Source organism: Odocoileus virginianus, chromosome 28 (assembly GCF_023699985.2).
Source record: "Odocoileus virginianus isolate 20LAN1187 ecotype Illinois chromosome 28, Ovbor_1.2, whole genome shotgun sequence".
NCBI lineage: Eukaryota > Metazoa > Chordata > Mammalia > Artiodactyla > Cervidae > Odocoileus > Odocoileus virginianus.
In genome coordinates, this window is record NC_069701.1 from 28,491,623 (window position 1) to 28,515,434 (window position 23,812).

The window sequence follows — 23,812 nt, forward strand, 5'->3', positions numbered from 1 at the left end:
GTACTATGCTGGTCTTGGTGATACAAGATGAATTGTTCAGTGGGTGACATTAACACACAGAAGACAGTAATTTGGTAAAGAAACCCCTAAGATAGGAATAGCAACCACACTCTTGAGAAGTGGGGGATATTTTTTCAGAAGAGGTGACATATGAGATGGGCCCTGAATTACTTTTTCAGGCAAAGAAGGAGGGAGGGGATGGGGTGCCTTGGACATTCTCATTGAAGTCAAGAGCTGTAAAAAAAAGGCACGGATCATGAAATGCCAACCTTGTGAAATAGATATTATGACGGTCATGTACAAATGAGAAAACAGGCTTGTCTTTGATTATAAACAACACAGAGCTGGAGGCTCCAGACTCCAAGAATGGGCATCCCTCTCCTCTCCACCTGGAGACTTGTGCGGTCAGACCCCTTCTGAGATTTCTTGCGTCTGTGGTAGAAAATAGAAAAGACGGAAAGTCCAAGAATTATTACTTAATTTATTATGTAGCTATTTGGATACGCTGCAGATTTCCAATGGCAGGACCAGTTGCGAGAGAGTCTGAGCGAACGTTGTGCAGTGGTCGAGGGCACGCCGGGAGGAACGCGGGCTGGAGGGCGCGGCGGGCAGAGGCGAGGCCGGCTCCCCCCAGACCCGGCGGTTGGAGCTTTGGCGCAGTCCAGTCCCGCGAGCCACCCGCAGCCGTCCGGGTGGCAGAGCGGCGATACACGGGCACAGGAGCGCGGCTTCAGAGGAGCCAGGGAAGGAAGAGAGGAAAGAAAGAAAAAGAAATTAGGCTGACAGATGGGGAGAAGGGGAGAAGCGGGAGTTCGCTCGAGCCGAGGAGGCCCGAAGGGCTGGGAACCGTGGGGGAAGGAGAAATGGGCGCAAGCAGGGGAAAGGGGCGGTGGCGGTGGAAGGGCCAGGAAGAGCCGGCCAGGGGACGACGGGGCAAGAGGTGGAGGAAAAGACAGGGTCCAAAGGGCGCGCGTGTTCCGTGAAAGCCCGACAGAGAGTCCAACGCTCGATCCCTCTCCAGGGTCGCTGGGTGCGATGCAGAGCACCCTCCCCGCCCCCCCTCCCCCCAACGCTGAGCCCTCCGCTCCCACCAAACAGTTTCTCGTCACTGCAGACAGCACTGCACTTTCCAGCAGGAAATTTAGCTCCGCACCCAACAACGTCCTCTGTTTTAACGCCGCACCCCTGGGACGGTCCCCAGCTCGTGGCGCAGCGTGTCCTTGCTCCGCCAGCGTTCGGAAGGCGCCCTGCGGCGCTGCCCAGACTGAGCCCGGAGCATCCTCGGCCCGGTTCCCGACAGCGGACAGGCCGTGGAACCCGCCACCACGGCCGGGGGCGCACCGGGGCCCAGCAGGGCGACCTTCAGGCCTTGCGGCGGGACGCGCGCCGCCACCCGGACACGTGGCCTCAGCTCCCACGGGCCCTCGAGCTGTCTCTCTTGAGGGGAGAAGAATGAGCATAAGGAGATATGAGAATGAGAGATACGAGATAAGGAGATATGAGAATAAACGAAAATCGTATTAAATGGAGGGGAGGGGCGGAGGGGAGCCAGGGTGGACGCAAACACTTTGGGAATGAAGTTCCTCAAAGGCGCGTAGCGGGCCACGTCTAATGTAAGGCTATAATTCGGTTTATTACTACTTTTTTCTAAGTGCCTCGTTATTAGTTCTCCAGTCGTGGCGCTTCCCTCGGAGTCGAACCACTCGCCCAGGCGCGCGCGTTCACTTGCTTCGCGGCGACTTGGGCTCCGGGACAAGCAGCTCCGCGGGGAGCCCGCCGCGATCGAGACCGCGAGATGTCACCAGCCACAAACTCGGTTTCGGCGAAGGCCATCCGCATCTGTAATTCTTAATACCCCTTCCGGCCCCGCACAACCCTTTTCCCAGACAAAATCGCGCGGAACTGGCAGCACCGACAGTTTCTGCAGAGCGCGGGCGCGCGGGGAGGATGCCGGCAGAAGGACTGTCAGTCTGGGTGCCTAGGCTGGGTGGGGTCCCCTCGCCCAACAATTTCAACTGAAAACAAAAGTTCGTTCAGCTAATAACTGTAACAGACTCGGAAGTTAGGCATCCAGGAGGCAAAAGACAAAACACTTCATGAACGCGTGTCCTCGAGACTCCCCGAACACTGCGCGTCGCCAGGGACCTGGGGGAGGAACGCCGCGGTGTCCGAGTATTCGGTTCCAGGAGCCACCACCCGGCCGGCTGCCCGAGGACCGGCCGCACCCGCAGTCGCGCTCCGCTGGCCCTCCTGGAGGCGAAAAAAGGTTTATAAACAGAGTTAAAGAATAAAAAAAGAACACATGTTTTTACTGATTCCTCTTTTTTTTTTTTTTAAGTTTACTGGTGGGATAACGGACAGCGCTAGGGTCATTGCTGGCTTGGGATCTCCGTGGAACCATTAACTTCGCGATTCCAGCGCACACTCCGGGTGCTGGAGCGCGCGGGCTGCGAGCCTAAGGAACGCGAGGGATGCCCTGGTCCTCGGGAAACGGCCTCCGGAAGTCCAGATGGGGAGGGAAGAAGGCAACCAGATGCTGGGGGGCGCGCGGTTCAGGGGTCCGCAGTCTCGGGAGCCACGGCGAGGTCTCCACTTCTTTCTACTAACAGACCAGGACGTGCCGGCCGGCTGGGTGCTGGCGATGGGAGCCGGATCGGGAGCGCGGCATGCCCGGAGCGCCGGGCTCGGCGAGGGCAGCGGCCAGCCGAGGCCGGGCCGGCAGGCGGGGGCGGCGCGCGCTCCCCGCACCGCGCGCACACACAGGCGCGCACACTGCACACACGCACCTGGAGCTCGTCCCGGGAGGGGGGCGGGGAGGACAGCCAAAGCAAGTGTCTTAAAATAGGCAGGCAGAAGAGCGCTAGACGCTGAGAGGCGGGAGGAGGCGATCGCGAGCGGCAGGCACTAGGCGCGCAGGTCCGCGCCGGGTTGCACAGGCGGGCTGGGCGGGGTGGGCGCCGACGCCCCTCGGCGGCCAGCCCTCGGCGCAGCTCCGCACCCGGCCCCGCAGGAAGCGCGCGCTGATTGACAGCTGCGATGTCCCCAAAAGGCTCCGCGAAGATGCTGATCCGCGGGTGGGTCTAGACGCGCGGCCGGCGCGCCGGGTGCCGCCTCCCCTCCGCACCCCTCCTGAACCCCGCCGCCTCCCGGACGCGGAGTAGCCGGGCCGAGGCCCCCGCCGGCGCGCCAGCCCCACGGCCCCGGCTGGCGGGCGCTCGCCCGGGCTCACCATGCACTGCCACGCGGAGCTGAGGCTGAGCTCGCCCGGCCAACTCAAAGCAGCCAGGCGGCGCTACAAGACTTTCATGATCGACGAGATCCTCTCCAAGGAGACCTGCGATTACTTTGAGAAACTTTCCCTGTATTCCGTGTGCCCGTCGCTGGTCGTGCGACCCAAGCCCCTGCATTCCTGTACCGGTAAGACGGCCCGCGGGGGCGCCGTGGGGTGCGGCAGCGTTGGCACCGGGGTCGGGCGCTTGGCCACTCTGTTCTCCCACCCGAGGGCGAGAGGAAGCAAGCCGGGAACTCGGGGCCCCTGCAAGGGAACTAGGCTTCTCCGCGGCTAGCATGGCAGAGGCCTCTGCAGCTGGGGGAAAGGCCCCGCAAGGTGTCGATGGCCAGGTTGGAAACGCAGTCACGGCAGCGCGCCCCGGAGAAACGGCGGCTCCGCAGCGCCTGGGATCCGCCGCGCCTGGGATCCGCCGGCAGGAGAACCTTCCTTCTTTCCCGCGCCGCTGTGGTTTTCCGGCAGAAAAGGCTCGTTTTCAGGCACAAAGGGCTGACCTGGTTCAGCGCCTAAATCATTGTTTCAGGAAGTGGTGGTGTTCTCACCTGAGTTAACTCGTCCAACCGCCTCCTGTCTCCAGTGAGAATTTTACATGTAAATCAGTAGTATCCTGAGGTTCCCAGAAAAATCGTGGATCCACTAAAGTTTGCTTTTAAAAGATCGCCTTCTGGGGAAGTAGTACTGGGGAAGTGTGGCGTTGTGCGGCAAGCTGAGGTCAGCCCCCTGAGTTCTAAGCGAATGGGAAACAATGCTCACAATAAAAACAGCCCTCAGGTCTGGTTTCCTTTCTCCATAAGAGCTAAGACCCTTGGGAAAGATAAACAGCACTTAATAAATATATTTTAGAAGTCGTAGGTTTATGTAGAAAATAAATCCAAAGGTATTAAAAAAAAACTTTACATTAAGAGAAGCTCCAAGTTTCATAGTGCCCTGGTATTATAATTATAAAATCATTATAATTTGGATTTAGACTATCCAAACGTGGGTATAGCAAAAAAAAAAATTTTTTTTTAATCAAAAAAACCTGTTGACTGTGCCTTCAACTGAAGGTAAAAAGTTCAGTATTTCCAAACTGAAAGACCCTTTGAGGTTATGTTTGTTGCATGGGTGATATGAAATAAATGAATTTAATTGTACTAACATTGAAAAAGTAAAGGGAAGTGTCAGCAGTGGTTTTTAAAGACAATTTTGTAATATTCGGACCAACTGCTGGTACACAATGCTTGGAATACTACATTTTCTGTTGGCTCCATTGATAGGCTCTTTAGGGAAATCAGTAAATAAGTGTGTGAATAAATACAGTAAAGTTCTTTCACAACCAAGTTGTTCCTACATGTGTTTGGTAATAAATGAATATTCTATTCAGTTACTCCTTTGTAAAATACAATTTGTGTGTTAGGTGGAGTTAGGTCTGATAGCCCAGAGCAAGACTTGAAATACTGAATTTCAAAAGCCAAGAAATTTGTGAAACAAGAAATGAAGAAGAAATTTTAGAAACAAGACAGATATGGTTGATGTTGTTTTTACTTTTGTGTGTCTGTTGTGCGTTAACCCTGGGATGAATTGTCCACATAGATCTTGAAGAGAGGAGGTAGGCTGAACCTTGTTTTGAGTGTGTGGAATCATTTCCTGAAAAAACTCAAATCCCTTAAAGGAAAAAGAGAGAATCTGTTTTAATCATAAATCTCCATGAACCCTGCAAAGACTTTGCATACCTGGGGGTCCCTAGGACAAAGCAGAACAGCTTCTCCTAAGCACCTTGGCATAGGCTGATGCCTGCAAACTTTTTAGTCACTTTGTACCATGCGTTGACTTGAAGGCAGCTTTTCCTGGCTTTTAGCAGTCACAGAGTTGGACCAGAGAAGAAATCATGCCAGAAAAAGAGTAATAAATAGCCTCCAAAAACAATGATCCAGTCATCAGTTGAGGCTGAGTAAGTTCTTCATTTTATTGAACCTTGTGCGGGACATAAATCAGAGAAAAATACAGTGATTCATATGTACTTTTGTGAGTGTTAAGAGTGAATTGCACATATTTCACAAACTAAAAGTTTTGCTCAGTCTTGTGCTCTTGAAGTTCTTTGATGGTTTGTCCGGAAGCATGGTTGTTGGCACTGACGTTCTTTCCCTATCATTCCCGCTCTTGATTTTTTTAGGTTGTTCTTTTGAAAAGTGTGTTATGATTTTGCTCTAGTTGAGATTTAAAATATAGAAACTGGGTTTGGCCAGTGGAATTAAACTCAAGAAAACTGGCTACAGTAGTCCATCCTTTCAGATCATAAGCTTTCAGTGGGTTTACGATTACAGTTAAAGCCTTACATGTATTAGATCATGGGAATACCATTAACGACTTCTCAAAGGCTTTGCAAATACCATGCTTTGAAAGTTTTGCTTTTAACAGTAATATTCAGGTTCACAAATCTTAGATTGGATGAACTTAATTTTTTTTTGAACTTAATTTTTATTGAAAAAAACAGCAATAAGTTGCTGGCATCCATAATGAAACTATATATATGTATATATAGGATAGAAATAAATACCTTAGCACTTTTGGTGGAACCAATGAATAAAATGTTCAAATCAAGTGAAAGGCATAAATTGGAATTAAAGCTACTGAACTGTCTCATCCTTTGGTTTTGCTGTTTTAAGATTTAAATAACTAAGAGAAGTGAACTTTGTCAGATAAAATAATGAAAACTAAGATAGTAAAGTGACCACCCTCCACAGTAAGTACATAAAATTGTAGAGAAAAAGCTACAGCATTTTAAAAGCCTCTACATAATTAAGCAATATGTGTTGTTTAGATTTAGCAGTCCAGATGTCAATTTATGATACCGATCTCCTCAGGCAGAAGAGCATGTATTCAAGTAAAATGAGAAATGGAAATGTTTTTCATCAGGCAGATAATCGCTTGACAGTAATTTATTATTAGATACCCTAACCTTGACGGAATACTCATCTTCAAAAAAACTGTTTGAACAGGTCTTTTCTTATTAAAATATAGTAAGGTTAGTTTTAGAAAGCAATTTCTAAATGGATTTAAGTTTCCTAATAGATCTCTTACATCATATAATAGATACTGAGTGAAGCAATCCTTTTCTTAAAGCCAAACTAAAGGAACATTTGTCACTAAATTTAAAATGAAATAACTCAGTCTCCATTTGAAAAAAAAAATTGTTATTCCGACCATTGATGAATGTGGAACATGTTTAGAATTGAGTTTATAGCATGTTGTTCATATTTTAAAATCTGATAACAGTAATCTTTATTCAGAGGGGAACGATATTGTCATTTAGAAACCAGTGATATCTCTTATGAATATTAGAATGTTGACAGTGATTGAAGTGAAATATGACTTGTAGTGTATGATATCATATTTAACTCTCTGGTGCATTGTTTTATTTTTCTGGTTGTGATGACTGTTTCTTGGTGGGAGAGTCGCTTGAACTGGCTTCTCAGGACAGAACATTGCAGAGGTATCGTCACGGTTCCTTTGGAAGAATCTCTGTTTCAGTTTGATCTTTAGAAATGGGCAGAGTTTCTAAATTTGAGGAGTGTTTGGAAAAAATGAGTAACTTGCATCACAAAAATGAGTTGTTGCAATTTACCCTAAGAGTTTTCATACGAGGATACTGAGAAACCAGGGTACTGTGCATAATTACATATAGCATTATAATTATTGATATTTATAACCTAGAATTACCCTAGGTCTTGGACACTCACATTTAGGGGGAGCTGACTATGATATTTGAACATTTTACAACTCGTGACCACTATATGACTTTTAGTGATCTTACTGAAACCTATAGTTAATTGCCTTTCTCTTCTCTGGGTTCTGTTGACTGTCTCCGGGACCTTCAGTGGCCAGTCTTATAGAGCTGACTGGTGAGTTTTAGAGCTGGAAGGAAACATATCAATAACAGACCAAGCTTCCCAAGGAGACATACTTTTATTTTTTGCAAAGTCCCCAAACTCCCCTCCCATCCAGGCTGCCACACAATATGAAGAAGAGTTTCATGTATTATATGGCGGAGACCCTTCATTTCACCTGAAGCTAGCACAACATTGTCTGCTAATTGACTATACCCAGTACAAAATTAAAAGTTAAAAAAAAAGTGCTGTGATCACATCAGTGACATATGACAACTTAAACGTACTTTCAGCCTGCACTGTACACTGCTGTCTTTCATATTAGGGTACTCAGAACTCAGGAAGATTTTTCCAACTCAGTTACACACCCGGGATAAATCCGCACAGTCGCACCCAAGAGACAATCAACCAGTCAATTAAAAGGGGCATGTGGGGAAGGGTGTTTATCTTAGGAGGTGGCTTTGAGAACATTTTATTCTTTGGTGGGTCTAAGAGAAACAAGTTCTTTTGGGTGGTGTCCTTGGGTTCATTTTTTTATCATAAAGATTGAGTGTCATCCTGGTTAAGAATGAAATGAGGTGTGGACATGTGTGATGACTTCTTTGGGAGTTAGGGAGCTGGCTGCTGCTTCGTGAGTTGGCTCTAATGAGTCCCCAAATTGTAGCTCAGTTTTTTAAAATTAGAGCCCAAGCCCGTTGGATCTTGGGAGCCTGGCTGCTGGGCCCTGAGATGTTGATGGAGAAATTTAAGCTGTGGGTTTGGAAAATAGTCTTTATCAACAGGCATTTGTATTTCTGCCAGAGGCAAATGGGCTTTTATTAGAAATTACTCATCTCTGTCTTTCCTGTGCCCATTCTCAGGGTAAATAAACTGAGGAATGCGTGTGGTAGAGGACTCAGGGTCAGAATATATTTGGAGCGGAGCTCTTTTGGGATCCTCAGCTGTCGTCTCTTTTCTCTTTAAATTTTATAATGCCTCTGCTAAATAGAGAGGCTAAGGGGATTCCTTAGGAGTCAGTTTTAAGGAGTTTATTAGCAGTTTCTTCTCTGGTTCTGCTTTTTCTAATAGGAAATGGGAAAGTGATTCCAAATTTAGCAAGTTAAAAATGCCTTTCCAAAAGTCTATAATCTTCAGTATCATTTAACTCAGTAATTTAATTCAACAAATATTTACACTTGGTTGATGACGGCAGTTCCATTATTTTTATTTTAAGTCTTGACTAACAGTGGGGATATTTTAAACCTTTCTCTGAAGCACCTGTAGAGCCACTGCCTACCTTTCTTCGTGGTCCTCTGAAGTCTGTTTGGGCACTTTCGAGTTGTGGACATGAAGGGCATGGTAACCCACTCCAGTATTCTTGCCTGGAGAATCTCATGGACAGGGGAGCCCGGCAGGGTTGCAGAGAGTCGGAGATGACTGAACTTCATGACTGAAGCGACTGAGCACGCACGCATGACAGTTAAATCCTTTTGCTTACCATCAGGAATTTTCTCTCTGAGCTCCACCTGAAGGGTATTATCAGCACCAAAATTGTCATATTAACCTCCTTAAATGCAGCTCAACTGACCCTGTATGTATAATAAATCTTTTATGAAACCAGTTTCCTGCAGTGTCAGTTGTACCTCTGGATTGAAAATAGAATTTGTGATCCCAGCATAGCCCGTATACAGTTGCTAGTTTTAACATACCTCGGAAATCTAAATGAAAAGATTGTTACTTTTTTACATCCAAGAAATCTATGTAAAAAGCAGTAAGGATGGTAAGATGTTGTTGAGATTGTAAAGAGAGATGAAAATGAGAAAAGAGATGGAATAGGGAAAAAGAAAAAGAGTAGGTTTCTTTGAAACTCTTGAAGCCACTTGATTCTACCTTGTATGTAGCACAGTGTCCTTCAGGATGACCGTAGGGGTGACCCAAAGGTGGCTTCTAAGATTCTTCTGTTCCTGTGTGGAGAGGAAATGACCAACGCGGATTTTACTTAGACACCTCCCTGGAGACCCGTTGGGGAAGAGCTTGGCGACAGTGCCCTGCCTGGCATTTAGGCCTTACAGTGCAGGACTGAGCCCGTGTGAACCCAGGGCATTTTAGGTGCTGTTTGCACTTTGTTTTGAGGTCAGAAGGAAGAGGATCGGGGGTGGCAGCTAGGCAGGGCACGGACCAGAAGCGCCCTTCTTTGTAGGAGCTTGGGGGCTTTGGTGTTGGTGCCTACAGGCCGCACTCACCACTCATCCATCCAGAGTGAAGACGCTTTGGGTCCCCTGGTGACACCGTTGCTGACCTCTTAGCTGGAATATGATTAGAGGCCTTGGGGCTTTGGTTAGATGGCTAGATAGAGGCCTCATTCTGCGTTCTCTTGGGGAGTGTCAGTGTCCATTCTGATCTTGAGATGGTGGAGTTTTTCTCATGGACCCCCGACTCTGCTAGATTCACCCCCTTCTAACCCAGAACTTGCCAAAACCAACAGGTGCTCTCTGGCCTGTTGCGAATCTCTGGGCTGCAGGTCTTTTGGGAACAGTACAACAAAGAGGAGGAAAGAGAGAAAGAAAAATAGAGAACCTTCGGGTATAGACTTCCCATGTGAGGCAAAGGCCCTCCGTCCCACCCGGCATGCCTGCCTCCGTTTCAGCTGCTGTGATGTTGGAATGGTTGTTTCTCCTTCTGTAACACAGATGACAGGATTAGAACTGGCCTTAGGATTGATCAAGAGTGGGGTACAGACCAGGATCATGCACCAACTTAGTGACATTAATAAAATCAGAAATACTCTTGGTCCAGGAGGAGAGCTGTTTGTTTTTCACCAGAAATGCCTTGCACACCCTCAGAATTTGATTTATTTTTATTGCAGTTTAATAACAGTTAGAAAAAGAAATGTCTTGTTAAAATGAATGCTCTAAATAAAAACACAGTTAATTTTCCATTACAGTGTCTAATTACTTATCATCACCAGGGCATTTTTATATGGCGATTTAACTTCTTGGAAGCGGAAACTTGGCACACATTTAAGGAAGAAAGCAGTACACCCAGATAGATATCAGAAGAGGGTCTAATTATATTTGGGCTGGAGTTGACGCTTACACATAATTGCTCTGCAGAAGGCAGGAGTAGGGTCACTGAGGAAAGTCTCTGGTTTCTTGAGTGCCGGTGGAAACTGAATCTGGAGGGAGATATGAGGTGCCAGTCACCGGTTGAAGCTGATGTCAGGACTTCTTGATCGGCCTGGAGATCAGCTGTAAATGCTCCCTGAATCCCCTGGCAGCGTTCATGAAGATGAACATGGCCCTTCTTCAAGGAGAAGCCAAGATGCAACTGAGTAGAAGCCAACCTGGGCACAAAATTAAATATGTTAAGAGTCTGAGCAGAGAGGCTTACGTGATTCCTTTTTATTGCATCTCTCTAGCTCACCACCATGCCCTTAGAAACATGTGCTTCTGGATAGTAGGGATAGATAAGTATTTTCACAGAGTGCTTGCCAACCGAGGTAATGTCAGTGTAGTTTTGGTCACTATTGAAAAAAAAACACTTGTGTGTTTGATACGTGATAGGATGATTGTCTTTTTGCTGTTCTTATGTGAGGGACATGCAGAGGTCTTGGGCTTGGTGGCATCTCATGAAGTCAAGGTGTGCTTCCATCCCAAGAACACCAACACGTCTCTAGCACTGCCTTACCTTCCAGCTTCTACCACCTCCTGCCCTCCTCCCTTTTCATGCAGGTACTTGAAATTCAGGATCATGGTCCTTTTGCAGACAAGATCACTGTCACTTGTAGATTGGAGGATGTGTCACTTTGATGTTTCATTTAAGCTCTGTCTGGGAGAATCAGCACGGCACACGTTCCTCACAGAAACTTGTAAACAACAGAATCCAGATATGTTCTTGTATCTAGGGGAAGTTGGAGTAAGAGATGCTCAGAGTCCCCTTCCTGAGTCCTACAGCATTTATCCCAAAGGAGCTGTGAACTGGGGAGGAAGGCTACAAATGCACACTCTAAACCTCATTCTTCATCTTCATCACAATAATGGAAATAGTGACTTGTTTTGAGGCTCTACGTGTAATAGGCACTGGACTCAGTGCAACAAGAGAAGCCACTGCAATGAGAAGCTCTTGCACAACTAGAAAGTAGCCCCTGCTCGCTGCGCCTAAAGAAAAGCCCACCAAAAGTAACAAAGACCCAGCTCAGCCCAAAATAAATTTAAAAAGACAGCTTAAAAAAAAGGAAAAAATGCAAGTAGAAAAATTGGCAATTCATAGAAATGAAGATCTATGTCCAGTGAACATGAAAAGGACTTTTCTTCCTGGTAATCAAGAAAACACAAATGAAAACGAGGTACCGTGTCATACCCATCAGACAAACAAGTCTGATGCTATCGCTTGATGACAAGGGTGCAAACAGTAGGCACTCGTGTCCCCTGATGGTGGGAGTGTTGTTTGGTACAATTACTTTGGGAGCCATGTGGCAGCACTTGAAACTGCGCATACACACAGAAGCCCTCGATCTGGCGCTTCCACCTCTGTTTATGCCCCGAGAAATCACTGCATGTGGGCAACGGGATACTGGGAGAGGAGTGTTCATGTCTCTGTTGTTTATGCTAGTGAAAAATATCAAAAAGTCTAACTGCCTTCAGAGGAAAAAATCATGTGTATTATAGTCATGCAGTTAAATTCATGCAATAATGAAAATGAACGTGTGTGTGTGTGCACGTGTGTGCTCAGTTGTGTCCAGCTCCTTGCGACCCCATGGACTGTGGCCCACCAGGCTCCTCTGTCCATGGAATTTTCCAGGCAAGAATACTGGAGTGGGTTGCCATTTCCTTCTCCAGGGTATCTTCCTGACCTAGGGATCAAAACCTCGTCTCCTGTCTCCTGCGTTTCTGGGCAGATTTTTTCCTACTGCGCCACTAAGGAATCCTGAAAATGGATGTCCCAGATCTAACTGTATTAAGATAGATAAGATTTAGAAATACAAGGCTGAGGAAAAACAAGTTGTAGATTGATACCATGTGTATAATGCTGGAGAACATGCAGACTGATACTGTTATATTGTTTAGGAAAGCAGGTGCATGGAATTGGGAGGGCTGCACAGAGATTTTTTTACTTTCCTGTGTAGTTATTTATTCATCAAGGAAAATAAAAGGCCTAATGTCGGTATAGCCAGGCATAAATATTGGACAAAGCTTGGTCACGGGCACAAAAATGTTCCTTACATTATTTTCTGGACTTTTCTGCATGTTTGAAATTTTCTATAGTATAAACTTTGAAAATGATAGTATAGGAGACTCCACATATTCATACACCTCTTGATCTTGGGGACTTTTGATGGTTTTCTTAATAGCTTTCTATCCTGAAACAGAAACTTTTAAATACAAGCTTCCTGTATTCAGACTCATAGTAGGGAAAGAAGAACTTTATAATTAGACATGTATGTACCGCTCATCCTGAAACAACCAAAGTGGCTTCTGAAATTGGGTTTTGGATCTCACTCACCTACCCTGGCTGGATGGGGATGTCGTTTATCACCAAGATAACTGCTGTTCCCCCAAGTAATGCATTGGCATCTGAATAAATGGGCTCTGAGTTGGGCTTGGAGGCAGGAGGGAATTGCTGATAAACTGTGTGTTTATTTTCTCTAAATACCCGTCATTGATCATGCAAGCAAGAGTCGTGAGGTTCTTTCCCCTCTTAATGATGTTTTCAAAATCCCAGTAAATTGCCTTTGATTGCATCCTGCTTTGCTATTTATCTGCTCAAATGATATGCCACCCTTGGCTTTTGACCAGTGGTCATTGCTATTAACAGTTTAACTTAAAATTTATCTAGGGACATTGGTGAATGTCCAAAGAACCCAAAACTGTTTTAAAAAATGTAGCTTCTTAGCTGGGAAGAGTTATGTGGATGTTGGCACATAAGCTGGTGAGTTCTCTTTATGATTTGATTTTAAACCATTTTTAACCATGATTTGATTTTAAAACTTTGATGTGTGGTGTCAGGGATTGTTAGGAAGGAATGAGAACTATTACCATGGTAATCACACAGTGCGCTGTCTGTTAGGGGTGATGGATGGTCGTCCTGTGGTTTGGAGAGGTTAACCTGAACCACATTACTCTCCAGTGACAACTGTGGTGGCAGGTGCTTTGTTCAGCCTTTCTTAACAGCCCACACATTCTTCGTTTCTCTGCAGAATAGTTGCAGTGTATAAATGTTGCTTTCAGGTACTGTGACAAAAACCTGACACTTTGGGAGCTCTATCTTTCTATGTCCCTTCAGAGGGATTGCACTCCTTGGTGTGAATGAAACAGTCTGTACAGTCAAGAGTTTGCCAAAGCATTTCTCCTTCCGAAACTACCCCTCTGTCCAAAGGAAGGTACAGGGTGCATGAGTGCTCAGTCATTTTTGACTCTTTGCGACCCATGGACTGTAGCTGGCCAGGCTCCTCTGTCCATGGGATTCTTCAGGCAATAATACTGGAGTGGGTTGCCATTTCCTCCTCCAGGAGATCTTCCAGCCCCAGGGATCATACCTGGGTTTCCCTACATCTCCTCCATTGGCAGGCAGATTCTTTACCAACTGCACCAGCTGGGAAGCCTCTCTCCAAAATCCATATATAAACAGAGAAGCAAATAGATTAAAGCACCCAGAGCCCACATCCCATCCCTACCGTCCATAGCCAGGGTTGCTGTGCTATCTTTGGTTCTTGGCAGTGTGGCGAGGTCTGCAGGAATTAGTGACCGCATCTGGAGGGTGGTGGCCAAATGGGACATGATTGAAAGGCCGATGGATCTAGCAGACCTGCTGCCAGTAGACAGACTTTCAGGGCTACAGAAGCGAGGCCTTCTGCATTTGACCTTATCTGTATGGAAGCACAGAACAGCCGCAGTGAGAAGAATAGATTGAAACTTCATTTGTGCCACACTCTATCCCCTTCCTGGGTCTCTCCAGTGAAATCTTATTCTTTTAAGATGGACTTTCCAGGCTCAGGCTCTGACTGGAATGAATACTATCGAGAAACACACTCCACGGGCTGTGTGGGGCTGTCCAAGGAAGATAAAATGCAAGTCTTCCTCCTGCTGCCCTGACTGCCCACTTAGTGGCAGCAAATCTAATGGCTCCACCTTTGATCTTCTCTTTGGAATGACTTGGGAAAGGATGAACAAGGATTTGGGGTATTTATGGTAACTTTGAACAAGTTTCACTAACAGAAGGGGATGTATCTTACTAAGGTTCCAACCCAAGTCCTTTCTTTGTCACCACTGAACATTTGATTGAAATAATTGGTAACTCACCCCAGAGATGTTTTTGGGAGAGAATGTTGTTAATTTTGTTATCCCTGGATATCATGGCAACTCATTATTGCTCTTAGCATGTTAGACAGCTGTGTGTCTTGGAAGCATGCTCTCAACCCTCAATTTGAAGGACGGCAGAAAAGAATGTCCTACTGGAGGGCTGGATTTTTACTTTTTTTTTTTTTTTAAATGGGACATTGAGCCCGGGCAGTTAGCTGCATAAACAAAATGTGTTTCACTTTTCAGAGAATGGGAAAGTAAAAATAATAACAATTATAAATGGTAACTGTGAGCCATTTGTAGAGGAGCCAATGGTGCTCCTCTATACTGAGGAATTTAAACTTATATGGAGACCCTATAGGAAGTAGTTATGGTTATCACTGTTTTTCAGAGGAGGACAGTATTAATAAAACTTAGAGAGGTTAAGAAAATCATAACACGATCCCGTGAGGAAGTGGCAGAGTTGAGACTGGAACTCAGGTCTGTCTCTTTCAATATCAAGTTTCATCCTGTGATCATATGTTGTTGTTGTTCAGTCACTAAGTTGTTTCTGACTCTTTGAGACCCCATGGACTGCAGCATGCCAGGCTTACCTGTCCTTCACTATTTCTTGGAGTTTGCTCAGACTCATGTTCACTGAATCGGTGATGCTATCTAACCATCTCGCTGTCTGTCGCCCCCTTCCTCTTTTGCCTTCAATCTCTCTCAGCATCAGGGTCTTTTCCAATGAGTCTGCTCTTTGTATCAGGTGGCCAGCTTTAGCATCAGTCCTTCCAGTGAATATTCAGGGTTGATTTCCTTTAGGACTGACTGGTTTGATCTCCTTGCAGTCCAAGGGACTCTCAAGAATCTTCTCCAGCGCCACAATTCGAAAGCATCAGTTCTTTGGCACTATGCCTTCTTTATGGTCCAACTCTCACATATACACATGACTACTGGAAAAATCGTAGCTTTGCTTATATAGACATTTGTCAGCATAATGATGTCTCTGCTTTTTAATATGCTGTCTAGGTGTGTCATAGCTTTCCTTCCAAGGAGCAAGCGCCTTTTAATTTCTTGGCTACAGTCACTGTCTGCAGTGATTTTGGAGCCCAAGAAAATAAAACCCAACACCTTTTTCATGATCATATGAAGATGTGTCAATTAGGAGTCAAGTATGCCTTCTTGCGTGGAGGCACCATGCTCTGTGTAAGGAAAGGTCCAGTGAGTGCCAACTCCCTAGGGATTTATTTTGAATGCATTAACTCCTTTACACATGTATTATACAAATGTATTTATGATCATGTCACATGTTTCTGAACAATTCCAGATGAGTCTTAAACAGCAGTGCCATCTTTGGAGGAAGTGGGTGGTGGGCAGATTTTGGGCCTGCTGCCGTCTGGCTGGGTCACCCTGAACTCATCTCTCACTGTTTCTGGACATCAGTATTCCCTGACCAGGGACCAGACTGACACCCCTGCATCAGAAATGCAGAGTCTTAACCACTGAACACTGGGGAAGCCCCTGGAAGCTTCTTCTTCTGGATAAAGCTTTTCTGTGGGAGTCCAGAGTAGAATTCCCAGGCATGCCTGTGTTCATTCATTTATTCATTCTTGTGAACCAGAGAGAAAGTACTGAACAATGGAATGCTAGCCAGTTGCCTTGAGAGTTAAGATTTGGAATATTTTTCATGAAATACTCATTATTAAGTTCAATGGAAAAAAAAAAGAAATCTGGGACTTCCCTGGTGGTCCAGTGGCATCTGCCTTGGAATTCAGGAGACCTGGGTTTGATCCCTGGTTGGGGAGCTACCATCCCACATGCCAAAGGGCAACTAAGCCTGGGCAGTATTACTGAGCCAAGAGAAATTCAAAGTGAGAGAAAAAAAATCTGGCCATTTTTTTGGCATTGCTGAAAGCAAAAGAATAAGAGATTCATTTCTTTCATATTCTATCCAGTCGGGTTGGGGTGAGTTCTGGGAATCTCTATTTTGAAAAAGAGATTGTAATGAAAAGTCAAGTTTGGGAATCACTGTAGTAGATGGCAGCTTAAGGATGAGATTGAGGTAATTTATATCCATGACTCAAATATATGAAGCTGTTGAGCAGAATGATCCTGCTGGATGGATTTTGAGTCAGATGGTCCTGGATTTGTTTGTGTTTTATTATTGGTGTGACCTTAGGCAAGTCATTTAGCCTTCTGACACTCAATTTCCTCATCTGTAAAAGGAAGATAGTAATAACCACTTAATAGGGTTAGTCATATAGGTTAAATGAGATAATGTGTATAAAGCAGTTAGCATTAGTTCCTGGCACGTAAGTACTTGGTAATTGATAGCTTCTATTACAAATAATTGTCTTATAATAATAACCTCATCTTGGTTGGCTGAAGCACAACCGTTTAGAGAATGATTACTATTCCTGGTGAATGAAACTCAAGAAAAATTAAATATCCTTTAAAAACCACTTCACTCTAGGGCATTCTTGTGGGTTATGTCATTGCACTGGCTGCCTCGTAAGTCCTCTGCAACCTGGGTGGTCTGTGAGCTGTTTAAGTCTTCATGAGTAGGTATGTTTCATTCTCTCCACCATTCTGGTTTATAGTGTGAATTCAGAATTTTGTGAATTCATACATGAGTGGCACAAACAAGTCAAACACTACGGCATCACAAAATGTGCTTTGTTACTTTACTTTTTACAAGAATTGCTTGGGATTCATTTACCCCTAGGAAATGTTTCATCATACAGCTGTGCATCTCAAGAACTGTTTTAGAAAAGTGGCAGAATTTCTCAGCATGTTTTTTTTTTTTTCCTTTGAAGAATAGAGTTAGGAAAAGTCTTTACTTTTGAAAGAGAATATGAGTGTTTTTATTTTCTTATCTCAGAGTACTAAGAGAAAGAAAGAAATGCAATTGATACCTTTCTTTCTAATTGGTGCTTTGGAAAGAGGTGGCAGGTTGGAGGGTAATCCTTGTCTTCCCATATTATTGAGTCTGTGATTCAGGGGGAATTCTAAACGAAACCCCTGTATTTCAGCTTACAGTTGCTAATGGGGATCTTTTATGATTGCCTTCTGATCAGTAGTGATGACCGCTGTATAGAAGGGGCTGAATGCACAGGGTTCTGCATGGATTTTTCCTGGAATTGTGTTTCTTAACTAGTCACTGGTATCTTAGGAAGCCAAGTATCTGCCAATGAAACTAACTGGTGGATCCCCTTCATAGGGTGAGAAAAATCCTTTAGATTAAGAAGGGTGATTGAAGTTCTCCCATGGGCTGAAGAAAGTCACAGTGACCAGGGCAGCAGCTCTGTCCAGCTGTTTATAGTGGTGATTCCTGTAGGCAGTTTCTAGTGACGTCATCCAGGTTCAGCGGGTGGGGGCTGGCTGGCAGCAGGTGGATAGGAAGGGGGAGGTATCCCCCTGGTGCCTTGGGGTGGTATTAATTTGCAGAGAGAATGCCAAAGTGGTCCCTTAAGCTCTTCAGAACCATTGTAGAAATAGGACTCAGTTGGAGATATGGATCTTTCTCCCCCCCCTTTTTTTGTTTACTTTTTAAGACCATTATTTATTTATTTATTTGGCTGCGCTGTGCCTTAGTTGTGGCATGTGGGATGTAGTTCCCCAACCAGGGATCGAACCTATGCCTCCTGCTTTGGGAATGAGGAGTCTTAACCATTGGACTACCAGGGAAGTCCCTATTTTCATTATTCTTTTAAACCTTTTATTTTGTATTGGAGGATAGCCGATCAACAATATTGTGATAGTTTCAGGTGGACACCAAAGAGATATGGATCTGTGGCAGCTTGCTGATAATACCCTGTTCCCGGTGAATTCAGAGAAGCAAAGTGTTTCTACTCTGGCGGGAGGGGAGCAGGTAGGGATGGGTGGGGGGTGAGAAAGAATGAGGGGGGTGGGGAGAGAGGAGTCAGCTGAAGGCTTAAACAGGCTATTCTCCTGACGCGTGGATCCTTATGTGCTTGTTCAGCACTTGTTGTCCAGATTTGAAAATGAGAATGGAACATTTCATTTGGGAAATTGCCCTGTGAGTACGTGCTGCTTCTCAGAGGCGTAACTCAGAACTGACAGCAGTGATGACTTGGGGTTGGGCCAGGACTTGCTCAGCCACATAGGTTGCCTCATTATCATATATATTATGATAATATATATTAATGATGCATTAGAGAGTTTCACCATCCTGGGTCATGGAAGATACTATTATCCCATTAGGATGCAGTAATAGCACTCTTGCAGTGCTCTGTGTGCACTCAAGATAAGCAGGCAACAGGGGCACAGAGTTCGAGATGGAATTGCTCTCAGAAAGCGTCCCCCGGGACTTCCCTGGTGGTTGAGTGGGTAAGCCTCCGCTCCCAACGCAGGAGGCCAGGGTTTGATCCCTGGTCAGGGAACTAGATCCCAAACGCAAAAACTAAGAGTTCACGTGCCGCAACTACAAGATCCTGCATGTTGCAACGAAGACCAAAGAGCCTGCATGCCGTAACTAAGACCCAATAAACATAAAATTTTTTAAAAAAGAAAACTTCCTCTGGGGGCCCCTTTCTCCGGGCTCATTCTGGGTCGGCTCAGTGTCTCAGTTTCTGCATCGATAAGACAGACCTACCTCCCCGGTGTGTGGGCAAGACTGGTTAAGTAAGGATTATTAACTTAATGCCCTGAGAAGATCAAGGTGCAGTGAACAAGCACAGTCTCCACGTGGGGGCAGCTGTTCAGTGTCAGGATCATTCTGTTTTTCTAAATGGCTAGACCCCAGGGAGGCCAAACCTGGACCAACACCTGTCTTCCTGTTGCCATGAGCTCACGATGGCTTTTACATCTGTGCACAGAAGTCAGAACAATATTCCATGATGTGTGAAAGTTTTATCAGGTCCAGCTATCGGTGTCTATGAAGTTTTACTGGGGACAGCCATTCCCCTTTGTGTACATACGGAGTCCTTTCGATGGAGAGAGTGTGGTCCACAGGATCTAAAATATTTACTATCCTGGCCCTTCATGGGAAGAGTTTGCAGACCCTTGAATGAGACTGTTGGAAACACAGTCCCTCGGTTGTGAAATGAGGTTGTTACCCATCCACATGTGGGATGTCCTGCTAGGCTACAATCTGATGCCTCACACACCAGGCTTGTATAGTCATCTTGAAATGTGTGAAGGCCAGAAAGTGGGAGCTTAGTGGGGAATTTTACACAGACTCTCTGAACTTAGGATCAGGCTCTTGGCTCTATGGAGACATTTCCATGCCTTTATAGAAATAACACTAGATTATTTTCTGCGCAGAGACAGGGGTCAAAAATATTTACAGGAAAGTGGTTGGGATTCCACTGAACTGGGGGGACTTTTCTTTATAGTTCTAAAGAGGAAATCTTTAGATTTCCCAGAGGAAATATGAGGATGACAAATGATGAGAGGCTGGGAGCAGCAAAATTACTGGCCTTTTTCCGTTTGAGGTTTGGGTGACTTTTATATGCTTCTTCTCTGACTTTAATTTGTTGCCTGGCCCTTGAAGTAATAGTAATAATAATAAACATTGTGCAATCACGGTAGCACAACCCCACCTGGAAGGGTGTGTATCGCAGGATGATGTGCTTAATTGCTGTGGTCCTTTCTGCTATGGTTTCCGCACACATCTGTGTGTGTCTGTCAGAACCATCAGCTTACCAGGGTCAGGGCCACCAGGCCTCTCTGCAGGGACCAAGGGTGATTCTCTTGGTGCCTTGTCCCATCCTTGCTTTTGTCTGGGCACTTGAGTTCCGGTGAGGCTTCTGGGTTCCAAAGCAGCCATGAAGTGTTAGGGGAATGGGAGACTGAAATTAACCTGATGAGGTGCTAACTTCCTATTTGTGTTGGGTTTCTCTAGCCACCAGCCTGAGAATCTTTTAGGTTTAACCCTTCCCACTGGGATGGAGTGGAGAGTGTGAGGACAAGTGGAAAGCAGAGTAACTTCAGAGGAGGAAGTGGTTGATGTTGCAGGTAAAATTCTACCTGGAAGAGAAGTATGTGTGGGACGCGCTTCATCTGACTTTCTTACACCAAATCATAGGTGAAGTCACAAAGCAACAGTAATAACAATAATAAACAAAAGAACTATAAAAACAAATACACATGATAGCAGACACTTATGTAATTGTTCCTATTTACCAGGCACTGCTCTGGATGACTTACCTGAATTAACTTATTAAATTCCTAATACAATCATATGAGACTTTTTTTTTTATTAAAAAAAATTTTTTTTGAAGTAAAGTTGAATTACAGCGTTGTTTTAATTACTGCTGTAGAGCAAAGTGTTCAGTTATACATACACATATACTGTTTTTCATAGTCTTTTACATCATGGTTTGTCACAGGATATTGAATGTAATTTCCTGTGCAGACTAGTTCTCTTATCATCCCTCTTTCACTTGCAGCTGAGAAATGAAACTTAGAATGTGGGAGAGGGTAGAATCAATGACTCTCCTAATTGCTGTTATCCAGCCTCGTGGCATTTGAAACGCTATTATTCTTCCTATTTAATAGTCGCGTCTGACTCTTGGGACCCCGTGGACTGTAGCCCACCAGGCTTCTCTGTGCTTGGGATTTCCAGGCAAGAGTCCTGAAGTGGGCTGCCATTTCCTTCTCCAGGGGATCTTCCCAACCTGGGGATAGATCCCTTGTCTCCTGCATCGCAGGCAGACTCTTTACCAACTGAACCACCAGGGAAGCACCTAATAGAGGAGGAAGCAGATAGAAAGAAGTAGGGAGATAGACCTCTTCTTGGGTGTGAGATTATGGAGAGAAGAGGAGAGACAGCAGGATTCTAGGTTGTATAGCGATTGACTACATTAAGGGATAATCTCTGAGCTCTATGATGCTAATATAGAAAGACAAAAACTCTACTCAAAAAATATATGAGGGAAGGCAGAGGAGAAATCAAAACCTTATCATGCATAGGGAACTGTGTCGCCTCATTTGGAGCTTAAACACCTGAAGAAGAGCTTATTTTCAAAAGCATGGTGCTGGATACAAAGTCGGTCTTCAGCAATATTTAAATTTATTTTTCTTTTATTACAACTGATTTGACTTTCCTTACCTAGTTCTTTATTTCTGGGCTATAAAAACACCCCTAGAGTGATGAGGACATTCCCCCCCCCCCCCCCCCCCCCGAGGATCAGTAAAGTTCTTACATAGCTGGAGCCCTAGGGAATGTCTAGATGTCCAAATTTGCCAGGTGTGCTAGTGATGGACGAGGTTCACTATTTTGTTCATTATGCTTCACTTCCTTAGGTATTGTTCCAGGGTGGGTATGATTTAAATAAATTTCACCTGACTGTTGGACACCAAGGCGGGAAAGGAGGGGTGGGATGGATTGGGAGATATATACACCACTATGCATAAAGCAGATAACTAGTGAGAACCTGCACTATAGCACAAGGAGCTCTACTCTGTGCTCTGTGGCGACCTTAATGGGAAGGAAATCCAAAAAAAGGAGGCTATATGTGTATGTATAACTGATTCACTTTACTGTCCAGCAGAAAATAACACATTTTAAAGTGACTATACTCCAATAAAATTTTTAAATAAATAAATGTCACCTGATTATTAATATTGTTAATATATATATCAGGTAGATAAAAATATTTATATAAGATATGTAGGATAGAAAAAATAACAATACAGAGGATTAGAAGAGGGAGGGACTGGAAATTTGGGATTAACAGATGCAAATTATTATATAGAGAATGGATAAACAAGGTCCTACTGTATAGCATAGGGAACTCTATTTAGTATCTTGTGGTAAACCATCATGGAAAAGAATATGAAAAAGAATATATATATATATATATATATATATATATATATATACACATAACTGAATCGCTGCTTCACAGCATAAATTAATGCAACATTTAAATCAACTACACTTTGATAAAAAGGTAACAGTGAATAGCTGTGTACCCGCCACTCAGTTTAAGAAAAAGGGCATTTTGTCTCAGGCTGCTTATGCCCTTTCCCTGACTCTGTCCTCAGCCCTTTGCCCATTAAGGAACCCGTATCTCAGCTCTCTATGCACACCTTGTGGTTTTCTGTAGTTTTACCATGTATTTGATGGCTCAGCTAGTAAAGAACCAGCCTGCCAATGCAGGAGATGCCAGAGATGAAAGTTCTCTTTTCTGGATTTGGAAAAGGAGATGGCAACACGATCCAGTATTCTTGCCTGAGAAATCCCATAGACAGAGGAGCCTGGTGGGCTACAGACCATGGGATCCTAAGAGTTGGACACAACTGAGTGTATACACACGCACATCATATATTTATATCTCTTAATCACTTTAGTTTTACTGAATATTTATCTTTTTTTTTTCTTGGACGAATTCCTTCTTCCCTTTTTATTTAAATGTGAACTGCAAAATAAAATCACTGGGTCAGTTGATTGATTATTCATCAGAGACTTATGACAGGTCAAGAAATCAATTACTTATTTTAATTGTGAGAGAATGGTCCATGGAAAGAATAAAATAAAATTGTTAAGAGAAATACTGTTGGGTTTCACACCCACCATTCCCTTTCAAATTACAAGTTTTACAGTTAAACCACAGTGTAATTAAAATGCGAATGAACTGATTGCAGAAAGAGTCATCATCTCTTAATCACATATTGTTTAGCTCTGCTGGTTTTTGAACTTGTTATAAGTGTATTTTTGTGACTTGTTTTCTCACGTAACATCCAAGATTTGGAATCATATAGATTCCAAGAATTACCTATGCTGTGTGTAGCTGCAATTCAGTCGTGTTTGTTACTGTATAGAATCCGGTATATAAATATTATACAATATATTTATCCACTCCATTGACTTTTGCATTGTTTCCAGTTCTTATTACCGATATTGCTACTTGAATATTCTTGCTAAAGTCTTTTTTAAAAAACAATGACCAGGAGGACTCATTTCATTTTTTTTTATTAAAAAAACAGCCTTAGAGCTTAATGAAAATTATAATGTCTGTTCTTTGCACAGATAAATGTAGTTTTCATTTGGGGGCACATATTACATATTACATGGGTTTATTTTTAGTTGCTTTTTGGGTTAATTTTTTTCCCGAATTGACAATGATTTATCTGTGTATTTTATTTGATAAACAAATTGAAGCATTGATTGTAAAAAACTCTCCCCAATTTTAGAGGAAAGGCTTTGTAAATATTTTGATAAACAAGTTTGAAAATAGTAGTTAAATTAGAATGTGAAGGACTTTCTTCTCTAAATTAAACATGAAATAAACTTTTGTCATCCAGAGCAACAAACAAACAATGTTCCATTATGTAGCTCAGAGGGTCATTGCCCCCTTTTTTTATTTGGAGACTAGAAAAGAAATTTTTAACATTTTCCAACTTAAAAAGATAGGACTGAAAAAACTTGT

The 23,812-nt window shown here is 44.1% G+C and overlaps 1 protein-coding gene across 1 annotated transcript in view; it reads left to right on the forward strand.

Annotated features, from left to right (window-relative positions):
• The first annotated feature begins 2,837 nt into the window (after positions 1–2,837).
• The window catches only part of BARX2 (BARX homeobox 2), a 75,644-nt gene continuing 54,669 nt past the window's right edge, over positions 2,838–23,812 (forward strand). Inside the window, exon 1 of the mRNA XM_020887672.2 lies at positions 2,838–3,417. Within this exon, the coding sequence (XP_020743331.1) occupies positions 3,231–3,417 (187 nt within the window). The 5' untranslated portion in view covers positions 2,838–3,230. The remainder of the gene's footprint in view (positions 3,418–23,812) is intronic.